The sequence below is a fragment of the Nycticebus coucang genome, chromosome 18 (assembly GCF_027406575.1).
Source record: "Nycticebus coucang isolate mNycCou1 chromosome 18, mNycCou1.pri, whole genome shotgun sequence".
Lineage (NCBI taxonomy): Eukaryota > Metazoa > Chordata > Mammalia > Primates > Lorisidae > Nycticebus > Nycticebus coucang.
This window is the reverse complement of record NC_069797.1, coordinates 32,860,139-32,872,784: the sequence shown is the minus strand read 5'-3', so window position 1 is coordinate 32,872,784 and position 12,646 is coordinate 32,860,139. Positions and strand designations below refer to the sequence as shown.

The following is a 12,646-nucleotide window of genomic DNA, read 5'->3' as shown; positions in this document are numbered from 1 at the left end:
TGTCTACGGCACCCAGAGGCCTTTGCGCCAACATGGCTGCCGGAAGTAGCTGCGCGCTCTCCGCGGAAGACTCTCTGGAGATTCGTACTCCACACACCCCCAGTCCCCGGCGCTGTGCATCCCGGGCCTTGTAGTCTCAGGCTCCCCGGCCGGCTGGGCTGGGCCGCACGCGGCTCCGGGCGGAGTCCGCGGGCGCAGGATGTGAGCTCACAGCCCGAGATTGCTGGCGGGCAGGCAGCCACAGGCTAGGGGCTGCACAGAGTCTGCTCGCCACCCAGCTGAGAGGAGAGGCGTCCCCGGGGACGGTGAGAGACGGTCCTGCCGATGTCCTAGGGGACGAGATGGACGGGCACCGGCTGGAGCAAAGAGCCCTGCCCGGTCCTGGGGAAAGGCGTGGGATGGGAAGATGGAGAGCTGACATTCTCCACTGGGGGTGGATGTGAGAACCGGTCTGGGTTTCTCGGTAGTGAGGAATGGCTCGGGGAAGAGACTGCACTGGCCAGAAGAGAGGGTGGGTGTAGCTAAATTTCCCCAGGACCCTTTGGACGAAGCCTTACCTTTACACCTAGGGTTTGTGTTCGAGCCGCCCACTCTAGTCCAGATCAGCTTTACTCCCGCGGTCCCCGGTGTCTGATGATTTCTGGGTTCTTCTTCCTTTAAGACCCCACACCTTTCCACTGCGGTGGTTGTTTGCCCTTTGTTCGGTTTAGGTTCCCATTAGCTTCGCTGTGACACATGGATCCGCCCCTAGCCTCAGGCATCCCCAAATATCCACACACAAAGTCCGGAAGGAAGAACACTGAGGCTATCAATGGAAACTTCATTCTCCCTAGAATTACATTCTGGGGCGTCACCTGCCATAGGATTCCTGGAACCCATTGGTCTGGGTGGAATCTGAGGTTACGTCATCCAGGGCTCAAAGTAATTGCTTTGTAGGAAAGGAATAGGTTACCTCTGGATTTGTCTTCCTCTCTTGGCAAGCCTAGCTTTTGAGTTACATTGCTTTGGCATAACTTGTACTTTCTTTGATCTCGGGAAAATTGAGGCTAGACACAAAATACATGAAGAACTTGCTAAACCCTGTTAAGGGGTCGATTCATTCCTTTGGAGTGGGCAGATAAAGGTAATGTGATCTTATACCATTCTAGTATTTCTTACTTACTGGGCAATCCCCAGATGAGGGCTCACCTCATCCATACCTCATCTCTGAGGCAAATGAAAGAGTCTCCCGACAAACCACCAAGAGACTTCACTACTTCATACAGCACCCACTGGCCTTTCCTTGGACGTTCTTCCGAGGAACCTACCTAAATCTTTTCAGAGACACTTTCAGTGTAACAAACAGACATATATTAAATACTTAAAATGTACATATCATTGTGTTAAGCACTGTTTGAGGGAAGAGCAGTAAACCTGCGAAAACCAGTGCTCTGCTTCTGGGTTGCATTTATAAAAGATAATGTGCAGTCATTAATGCCTACAAGCTATGAGGATAAATGAAGTAATTACACCATTTTCTGTCTCCCTTACTACCAATGTGGTCCAAGCCTTCGTCATTCCTTGACTGGACTACTGCTTCCTCTGGTCTTCCCACTTCCTCTCGCACCTTTGCAGTCTACTCTCTACCCAGTAGCCAGAGTTAAGCCAGGTGCATTACCCATGCCTGTAGTCCCAACTATTAGGAGTCTGAGACAAGAGGATCACTTGAACCTAAGAGTTTGAAGTCCAGTCTAGGCAACATAGTAGGACCCTCATCTCTAAAAAGAGAGAGAAGGGCGGTGCCTGTGGCTCAGTAAGTAGGGCACCGGCCCCTTATGCCGAGGGTGGTGGGTTCAAACCCAGCCCCGGCCAAACTGCAACAACAAAAAAATAGCCGGGCGTTGTGGCGGGCACCTGTAGTCCCAGCTGCTCGGGAGGCTGAGGCAAGAGAATCATGTAAGCCCAAGAGCTGGAGGTTGCTGTGAGCCGTGTGATGCCACGGCACTCTACCGAGGGCAGTAAAGTGAGACTCTGTCCCTACAAAAAAAAAATAAAATAAAATAAAAAGAGAGAAATTATGCTATAAATAAATTAAATCACTGCTTAAAACTCTCCAATTGATTCCTATACTGTATTGTAATTAATATAAAATCTAAACTCTAGTATTAACTAATCATCCCTGACTTTACATCAAAGCAACTTCCCCCTGCTTTCAGTGCATCAGACACCAAGACCTTATTTCTGTTTCTAAAACTTGTTTCTAACAGGAATTTTGCACTTACTCTTCTCTTTTGAGACCTGCACTGAAGTCACCTTCCCAAAGAGGCCTTCCCTATCTCTTTGTCTAAATTAGTGCCTCTCCCTAATTATTCTCTTGTCACTGTTTAGTTATCTTTATTGCATTTTATTACCTTCTAGAATTGTGTGCTTATTTTATTTCCTGATTTATAGTCTGTCTCCTTCCACTAGAATGGAAGCTTTATGAGGATATAAGTCTTCTGTATTTATTTGTGTACTCCCAGTGCCTGGCACATAGCAAGAACACAATAAACACTAACTTTAAAAAAAAATTCTTGTTAATATTATGATGCTTCTTTGAATCCTTGAAGGCAAGAATATTATATTTTCATCATTCTCTATTGCTTAGCAAAGAAGGCACTCAATAGTTTTATTGCTGAATGAATTAAATGAGCTAATATATATTAACTGCCAGGAATAGTACCCAGCACATAGTAAGTAAACAGTGATTGTTAACTTTATGTTTTTTCTTCAGTGAATGAATTTTAGTGATTCTTTAGAAAGCCAAGAACAGAATATAGAATCTGAACCGTGAAGGATGACCTGGCTTTGCTCTTCTTTGCTTTCCTGTCTCCTCTTTCCTATGAACTCCTGTTAATGTTTTAATTTCCAAATTCACTGCTTTTATTTCATCTTATTTTTATTTTTTTGTTTTGGAGTTGGGGGGTGGGGTCTCTTCATGTTGCCCAGGCTGGTCTTGAACTCCTGGACTCAAGCTATTCTCCCAGCTCACTTTATTATTTTTAGTTTTATCATCTTGTCTTTTCTGGTCCTTTCTCCAATTCTTTTTATTTTTGCAGTTTTTTTTTGGCCGTGGCTGAGTTTGAACCTGCCACCTCCAGGATATGGGGCCGGAGCCCTACTCCTTTGAGCCACAGGCACCACCCCCTTTCTCCAATTCTTATTGGGAAGGAAGAAAAAGAGAGAGAGCTGGGCTCCCTCTTAGGAAAAAGAAATGAAAATAGCTATTGTAAGGCTGAAAAATGGTGACAGTTTTGGGAACATGAGACAATGCCGTGCCAATAAAGAGGAAGGTCAGGAAGCTCCAGCTGGAGCTCAGGTAACCTCTGCCAAGAACACTGACCAACATCCTCTAACCTGCCTCACTCAGTTGTCTCGTGAAACTGCTTTTACTTTTCTTCCTGATGGTGCCCAGAGGAAGCACTGGTGCAAGCTGCCTCTGAGTCTGGAATCTTTAGAAAGGAAGGAAGTGTATTCTGTCCCTCTGGCTCCTATGGAAGCTCCTAGGCCAGTTGGATTCCCAGAAGGTTTGTCTGGAATGCTGGAATCCTGAGAACCTTGAAAAGAAAATGACTAGAATCGGCTCAGCGCCTGTGGCTCAAGCAGCTAAGGCGCCAGCCACATACACCTGAGCTGGTGGGTTCGAATCCAGCCCAGGCCTGCCAAACAACAATGACGGCTGCAACAACAACAACAAAAAAAAGAAGTAGCCGGGCGTTGTGGCGGGTGCCTATAGTCTCAGCTACTTGGGAGGCGGAGGCAGGAGAATCACTCAAGCCCAGGAGTTAAAGGTTGCTGTGAGCTGTGATGCCACATAACTCTACCCAGGGCCACAGCTTGAGGTTTGTCTCAAAAAAGAAAGAAAAAGAATGACTAGAATCTGGCCAGGCAGATGCATGTAAACCTAGCACTCTGGGAGGCCAAGGCAAGAGGATCCCTTGAGCTCAGGAAATAGAGACCAGCAAAGCAAGACCCCCATCTCTACTAAAAATAGAAAAAATTAACTGGGTGTTGTGCTGGGTGCCTATAGTCCCAGCTACTCCAGAGGCTAAGGCTGGAAGATTGCTTAAGCCCAGTAGTTTGACACTGCTGTGAGCTAGATTATTGCCATGGTACTCTAGCCTGGGCAGTGGAATGAGACTCTGTCTCAAGAAAAAAAGAAAGAAAGAAAATGACTAGACTCTGACCCAGTCACCCAGGGTGATCTATTCCTCAGGCCCTCTCTGACTAGTTCTAAGGGTTTGCTTGTCTTCCTTGCTGCCCAGAGTGGAACCGAGTCTCAGAGAGGCTGGTGAAGTGACCAAGGCAGGACTGTTTTCTGGAACAAGAAAAACAGCAGGAAAGTCTTTTCCTGAGGACTTAGCCTCTGCCAGGGAGTGCCTGGGCTTATGAGGAAGAGAAAGACTATGATCATGTTTCTACTGTTGTCCCCTCCTGGTTTGAGGGCTCAGCCTGCTGACTTCTGTCTTCTCTCCCATCTTCTGCTCACAGCATTGAGAGTATGAGGCTCTGGCCTTCCCTGGCCACTCACTCGTGACCCCTTCCACCACGGCGGAGTCTTCTAAGCCTACCTCCTGCCGTGTGGTGATCTACCTGCAGCGGGAGATGTCAGGGGATACCTGTCTGTGCCCAGCCTCGGGGGCAAAGCCCAAGCTGAGCGGTTTCAAGGGAGGAGGGCTAGGCAACAAGTACATCCAGCTCAATGTGGGTGGCTCCCTGTACTACACCACCGTGCGGGCACTGACCCGCCATGACACTATGCTCAAGGCCATGTTCAGCGGGCGCATGGAGGTGCTAACTGACAAAGAAGGTAAGGCAGCTGGGCTTGTAGGGCAGGGTGGGGAGGGGAGAAGGGATTGGTGAGGTGGCTTCAGGGCAGGTGTAAGCCTGGGAGATCTAGAATTTAGATTCACTTTTCCTCCTCACTTAGCATAGGACTTCTTTCTGGAGTACTTAGCACAGCTTCAGAAGTCTTTAAAATTGTACATAGAATGTCAGGTATGTGTATGCATTTTCCAGGGAGAGGATCTGTACTTTTAAAATATTCAAATAGGACAGGATTCTCTTAGAACCAGTGCCAGAAGACTGGGTGGTGGGCAGAAGGCTGCAGTGGTGGTGGTTTCCATGGAGCCAGGGCTGGGCCTGTCTGCTCCTGAGCTGTGGCCTCCACAGGGCTGGGAGGCCTGTATCTCCCATAGACTATGCCTGTTCTTGGTGTAGGGGAGGAAGGGTAAAGAGCAGCAGGGACCTGAGAGCTAGAATTTCCATCCCCACTTCTGTCACCCTGTGGAGCACCTTTCCTCCTCCTTGGGTGGCTGTTGCCTGCTTCTGACACATTTGGAAGCAGACAGTAATCCCGTGAGGCCTATCTGAATCCCTAGGCTGGATCCTTATAGACCGATGTGGAAAGCACTTCGGCACCATTTTGAATTACCTCCGAGATGACACCATCACTCTCCCTCAAAACCGGCAAGAAGTCAAGGAATTGATGGCTGAAGCAAAATATTACCTCATCCAGGGGCTGGTGAACATGTGCCAGGCTGCTCTGCAGGTGTGTGGGCAGGGTTGGCATGGGTTGAGAGGGCAAGTCATCCCCTTCTCCCAGGACTTGAGGGTCTAGATCTTGGCAGGCTGTGTGAGGGGTAGGATAGATGAGTCCAAACCTGCTTAGATTCAGGGAGATGCCACCCAGCCCAGCAAACTGGCAGCCAAGTGTTCACATTTGGCAGTGAGTAGGCCCTGCTTCTAGTTCATATGTCTAGGTATATGCATTCTAAGTTTTCTGGAAATGGGGGTCTGCTTGCCCACTGGCTGTTACTCTTGCCAGTGGTCTCATGAGCCCTGTTACCAAGCAGGGAGTGGCCATGGCAGAAGGGCTCTGGAGGTTCCTAGCTAAGCCTAGCAAGCAGAAGATTCCATAGAAGCTTCTCTGCTCTGTGTGTCTCCCAGGACAAAAAAGACTCCTACCAGCCTGTGTGCAACATACCTGTGATCACATCCCTGAAAGAAGAGGAGAGGCTTATCGAATCCTCCACCAAGGTACTGGGGACCTTGGGAGCGACGGGCAGGGCATGCCAGGCCCCTGGCCCAGCCCTCACTCTCTTCTCTCTCCACAGCCCGTGGTGAAGCTGCTGTACAACAGAAGCAACAACAAGTATTCCTATACCAGGTAGGGCGGGGCTCTCTGCCATAGGACCCAGGGAAGGTTTGCAGAAGCAGCTAAAAGGGCTGAGTAGCCAGAGCGGACACTGGGGAGCAGACCCAGAGGGAGGCTCCTGCGCTCCCAGCACAGGTCTGGGTCTCAGCATCAGTTGTGCTACGAGGGAAGAACAGAGAGTAGAAGGGCAGAAGCATCTGGAACTTGTGCAGGATCCTGGCCAAGATAGATGACTAAACTTGGAATGTGCCCTTTACATATACTATATTGGGCAGCATGCCAGGTGTTTTCACAAATTATCTTACTGATGGGAGGGGGGACACTGGGAAGCTGGAGGCCTGGGAGTCCTTCTAAGCCAGTCTGTGTACTGCATGCTGGGCTAACGTCCCCCCTTACCTCAGCACACTTTGTTTCTTCTCCATAGGCCACCGTTAGGTATACAAAGTGGCAGCAGGCTCAGAGTCCCAGATCTTCCCTATGACTCCCCATGGACAGGCGCATTGCTGCTGTCACCCCCACAGCCTTCTGTTGAAATAGCAACATGCCTCCTTCCTTCTGGGCTCAGTGAGAGGAGCCCACCTTTCCTCAGTTATCTCTGCTTTAACTAAAAACCAACTCAATGCATTTCCTCACAGGCCCCCAAACACAGAGGGTGCCCTGTGACCCTTTCTTTTCCCAGCACCATGGCATTTTGTGCTCATTCTAGCAGGACAGAGTGGGGGAGAGGAAGGGACGGTGGGCCCAACTTGCCCTAGCATCTTCCTCATGCTGGAACCTCATTCCTGACCTGCTGGCCTTTGTGGGTTTTTTAGCAACTCTGATGACCACTTGCTGAAAAACATCGAGCTGTTTGACAAACTCTCCTTGCGCTTCAATGGCCGTGTACTCTTCATCAAGGATGTCATCGGTGATGAGATCTGCTGCTGGTCCTTCTATGGCCAAGGTCGTAAGCTGGCAGAGGTGTGCTGCACCTCCATCGTATATGCCACCGAGAAGAAGCAGACCAAGGTGTGAGGCTTCCCTCTGTGTGGGGGGAGGAAACACCAGCTGTGGCAGGGAGTGGTCGGGGCATAACCAATGCAGCCCCGTCAGAGCCTTTTCACCACAAGGAGCAAAAAGGGTGTATATATGGCTGTTTTCCAAATACACCATGATGGTGATAGGCAAGGACAAAGCCAGAACAAGGGGTTCGAGAAATGGCCATTTGTTCCTGACAGCTGAGGGGCAGGGGACAGCCTGGTTTGGGGGAAGGATGAGTCTTTAAAGTTGTCGTGAATTCCAGTAGTTCCACTACTTACCAATTTTTTGACTTTGGATAAGCCATTTAAACCCTCTGGCCCTCAATTTCTGTATCTGCAGACATGGGAATGATATTACAGTATGAATTTAAAAGAGAGATTATGAAATGAGACCACACTTAGGAGAAGCCGTGTGGTACATTGGAAATAATAGCTCAGACTTCTGAGATAGAGATTGCTGTTTGGATCTCCTCTCTGGCCCCCACCAGTTGGGTGTGCTGGTCAATCAACTTAACCACAGTGCCAGGCACACGGGAGGCATTTGATAGGAGGTAGTTAACATAAACTCAGCTAACTTCCTCCTTCCATGCTGCAACAGGTGTCTTCCCCAGAGAATGGCTGCCTCCCACAAGTGTGTGTCCTGTTCATGGGGTGGGGTGGAAGAGTCACATGGCTGTAGCCAGGCTCTTGGAATACTCCTTAGCTCCCCAGGTTACTGAAGTGGCGCATCTGGCAGAATGGCTGCAGGTTGGGAAAGGATAGCTTACGGGTGACTCTGCTTCCTCCTACAGTTTCTGGTGGTGGGAATGGGAGGGATGAGGCTCCAGAACATATCAGTGGAGTAGGGATTCAGTGGTGGGTCTCTGTGGTGGTGGGTTAAGCTGTGGACATGGGAGCAGCAATAGTCATCTTCCTAAGTCTTTTCTCTTTCATGAGCTCTTTTGACTCCCTCATACCACACTGGCAAAATAGGCAGGGGTGGGGCCATTCTCCCCACTTGGCAGGTGAGAGCAGACGGTAGCAGGTTAGGTTAGAATGAAGGTGCCTCGAGTGACACCCCTTTTCTCTTTCCTCCATTTTGGTCATGAGAACTGAGCACTAGTTCAGGCAAGCAGTAAGAAGTACTAGAACTCCTCAGAGCAGCCGCTGTCAGTTATTGGTTACTTGTGTGTCAGGCTCTCTGCTAAGCAATGTACATCTTTCCTGTAATGTTGACAGCAACTTTCAGAGGTAGATATGAACCATCATTTTACACATACAGAAACTGCAGCCCAGAAAGGTTAAGCCCAAGGCCCCGCATTAGGAAGTGGTGGACAAGCCTTTGGACCTAGGCCTGGCAACAAAGCCACAGCCGTCCTCTCTGCCTGCTGGCCTATCAGTCTTGGAGTGGGAGGAGGGTTGGTCTTCTGTACCCACATGTCCATGGAGTATATCCCCTCAACACCTCAGGAGGGAAGCCTGCCCTCCCTTAAGACAGTGACCACCTATCTTGTGGGAGAGTCAGGAGGCCTTATAGAGCTGGCAAGGGGCCAAGAGCTCTGACCTGCGCTCCCTCCCTGGGATGACACCTCACTAGGTCTTGTTCCCCTCATGCCAGGTGGAATTCCCGGAGGCCCGAATCTATGAGGAAACACTCAATGTTCTACTATACGAGACTCCCCGCATCCCTGACAACTCCTTGCTGGAAGCTACAAGCCGTAGCCGCAGCCAGGCTTCCCCCAGTGAAGATGAGGAGACCTTTGAGTTGCGGGACCGTGTTCGCCGTATCCATGTCAAGCGCTATAGCACTTATGATGACCGGCAGCTCAGCCACCAGTCTGCCCATCGTGACTGACAAGACCCTCAGGGAGTCAGGGCACAGGAGGCCTGTCTCCTGTCCTGTGGAAGCCCACCCCGTTGGCCACCCCATCCTGCTGCTAGCTGTGTCTCTGCTCCAGCACCCAGAGGCATGATAGGCCCTGCTGGGAGGTCAGAAGGCCTGGGCAGGGGAGGGACCACATTCCTTTGCCTTGCCCCTGAGCACTTCCAGATGACTTGAGTCCTGTCACATTTGCTCAGCATCTCCCTTCTTGCCTGACAGGGAGTCACTTCTGCTCTGGGGTAAGTGGACTAATCTACCCACCTCCAGCTAAGAACATTCCCCTAGGCCCTTTGCTGAGCACCCCCTTCCTCTACAGAAGGGCTACTATCCTTAGGCCTCTGCTAAGGCCCATGGGGAATGGGTTCATTCAGGGGAAGGGAGCTGCTGGTGCTGTGGAGACCCAGTTTTTTAACAGAAGGTAGGACTTCTTTTTCCCCAAGGTATTTAAGCACATGCTTGATTTTTGTTTTTTAAAAATAATCTAGGAAATGAATAGTTTTAAGTCTAATAATGAGGAGACGGGACATTTTGGTTGCCCTGTAGGGTGCCAAGGCCCTGCATATGACAGACCCCTTGGCCCTTCTCCATGCCTTGGGATCCGTTTCTTTAAAGCACTTTGTACTGTTATTCAGAAGATTTGTATTCTGCCCTGACCCATGTCTTTTCTGACCCTAATCTCTTCTCCCCTGCAGCCTCAGTCAGAGGGAAGGGATAAAGAGGAAGCAGTAAAAATACAGACCAGCTGTGACTTTGCCAGCCTGGCCACACAGCCAACCCAAAGAGCACTGAGGAAGGAAGGGTGCGTAAGTTGGGCTCTAGAGTCCTAATAGGGTCCCTGTGAGAAAAGACATTTTACCCCCACATCTTAGTCACATAATTGGCTCCTGGGGTCTACCATGATCACTCTTTTTGGTTTTCTTGTCTTTGAGTGCCCTTGGCTGCAAGGCATGCTGTCCTTACCATACTATAAAGCCAAAGAGCTGTCATAGGGTACAAAAGCTACTTTACACTAGAAACACGAGCCACAGCATGAAAGCTGTGGAGCCCCTGGGCTCTGCATTGTGCTGCCTGGTGTGACCATCATCAGTCAAGGACAGGCAACTCAGCCTCAGCTGTGCTCTCAGCAGCTCCTGGGAAGAGGTGGCATGTGTGTGGCCACATATCTCCCACCCCGCTCTTTCCATGCTGTTGGTTTATATCCTGTCTGGGGATGATGGTTCTGCACAGTGGGGAGTCTCAGAACACAGGATGAAGGAGCACCCTCAGCCCCTTAAAGGTCTTCATACCTTTGGGCAACTTAGCTATGGAGATGCCAAGCATCAGCCAGGGTATAAGTTCCTCTTTAGGGCTTTTTCATTCCCTTCTTTTGTTTGGCCTGGCCCTTGGGAAGCAGCTTATCTGAATTCTTTCCAAAGGAATGCTGTCAGGGAGGGAGCAGTTGTGCCAGTCCAGAAAGCAGCATAACCACGGGGAAGGGATATAGGTTATCAAGTTCATCCCTCTCGACTACTCTTACAATAGCTAAGTGGTGGCTGCGCATGGCTGGCCCACAGAGTCTGTGGACAAGTGCCAGGACCAGAGTTAGACACTCACAAGGACCTGAAGTGACATGATGAGAGGAGACATGGGACTTTAATCAGGCATTTTATGTGTTAGTCACAGTCTTGAATGTATAAATAGCTCTTAAGACTCTCAGGGTCAGGTACCTTGATGATGGATGAGCTGCTAGTTCTTTCAGCCCTTCCTGGAGTAACAAGATAGGACAAATCCATTTATTTGGCCAAATTCAGGCTTTGGTTTTCTGGCTTTCCCACAGACTTCCACCTGAGGTCACTGGCCTGTTTTCTCAGCTCCCCTCTTGAAGCCCTTTAATACTCAAATTGCCAGTTCCCCACTGAGGTATTTTCAGGCTTACCCTTTGACCTCTTCATCCCCCCTTCAGCCTGTACTCTCTGCTCTGCCATTCAGATCTTCCTGTCTCAGTGATGACTAGGTTTTCTTCTGAGAAATCACAGGAGACTGGGCATTTATCCTCTGTGATTGAAAATACTTCTTTGGTCTTTATTGAGGAGACTCCTTGAAGTGATCTTGGCATCTTTAATCAAACTTTGTGGCTTAAGGATTTGGAGCAAATTTCTCTGAAAGTTTCCCAGCCCCATTCAGAAAGCAGCTTTTGACTCTATTTTTTAACATCAAGCAGCCCCAGGAGGAAGTAAACAAAAAGCATGGATGACGGTCAGACTTTTTTTTTTTTTTTTTTGAGACAGTCTCACTTTCTTGCCTCTGATAGAGTGCCTCAAACTCTTAGGCTTAAGTGATTCTCTTGGCTCAGCCTCCCAAGTAGCTGGGACTACAAGCACCCTCCATTGCGCCCAGCTATTTTTATTGCAGTTGTCGTTGTTGTTTGGCTGGCCCAGGCTGGGTTCGAACCCGCCAGTTTGGGTGTATATGGCCGGCGCCCTATCCACTGAGCCACAGGTGCCACCAAACTTTTTTTTGGGACAGTCTCACTCTGTTGCCCAAACTAGAGTGCTGTGATATCAGCCTAGCTCACAACATCATCAAACTCCTGGGCTCAAGCGATCCTCCTGTGTCAGCCTCTGGGGTAGCTGCAACCACAGGCACCTGCCACAATGCCCAGTTAATTTTTCTATTTTAGTAGAGATGGGGGTCTCACTCTTGGCTCAGGCTGGTCTCGAACTCCTAAGCTGAAGCGATCTGCTTGCCTCAGCCTTAGAGTGCTAGGATTACAGGCATGAGCTACTACACACTGCCCAAACTTTGTCACTTTCTGAGAAAACTGGAAGCCTGCTGTCAACAACACAGACCAGTATTGGGTTTATTGGATTTAGTATGTGACCAAGGTTAAGCCTGAAAGATGGCACCAGTCTTGGGCATGAGGGAATTTTTCCTTTATCATATAACTGCAATACTTTGTCACTCAGCATAAGTGATGGAAGTAAACACTAATTTCTAATAAAACAGGGTCACTGCAATGGAACAGAGCCATGTTTACTGAGAGTAGGGCTTGGCCAGCTGCAGGCTTAGTTCCTGCACTTCTCTTCACCACCTGACCTTGTGGTGTTCTAGCTGGTTCACGCCACCCACTGTACTCAGTTGCCCTGCAACCCAGGCTCCCCCTGGTGGAGGATTAAGGACAATAACAAGGGCTGGAACTGAGATTTAATACTAATTTCAAGAATAAAAAGACTTCTAACAATCACTGCATTGGTAGGGAAGAAGGAATCCTAAGAATTAGGGCAGAATGCTGTGCAATTCATTTCTGGCTCTTGGATATCTGAGAAGCTAAGGAAGTAGCTTGGCTTCACTGTCCATACCAAAAGCTGCTCCTCTGCTGAATTCCTACATTTGTGGTCTAGATGCTTGACAGACTTGTAGTTGGCGAGCCCAGTGCTCCAGGAAACCCAACTGGCTTGCTTCATCTTCTCCTGGGCCCAGTGAAGCCAGAGATGACAATGGTTGTCAGTGCCAAGAGCCAGGCCACTCTGATCCTGGCTCCCTGTCTGCACTTGGCACGAGGTAAGGAAAACACAAGAGTCCACTCCAGTGTCCACCCACTGGCTGAGATGC

At 49.3% G+C, this 12,646-nt stretch overlaps 1 protein-coding gene across 1 annotated transcript; it reads left to right on the top strand.

Moving 5' to 3' along the window:
- Positions 1–15: 15 nt before the first annotated feature.
- TNFAIP1 (TNF alpha induced protein 1) lies at positions 16–12,642 on the top strand. The gene is made up of 7 exons (XM_053569290.1): positions 16–305; positions 4,510–4,828; positions 5,400–5,569; positions 5,968–6,057; positions 6,135–6,187; positions 6,988–7,183; positions 8,792–12,642. The coding sequence occupies exons 2-7, from the start codon at positions 4,624–4,626 to the stop codon at positions 9,026–9,028; spliced, it is 951 nt and encodes a 316-aa protein (XP_053425265.1). The 5' UTR covers positions 16–305; positions 4,510–4,623; the 3' UTR covers positions 9,029–12,642.
- The last annotated feature ends 4 nt before the right edge of the window (positions 12,643–12,646 follow it).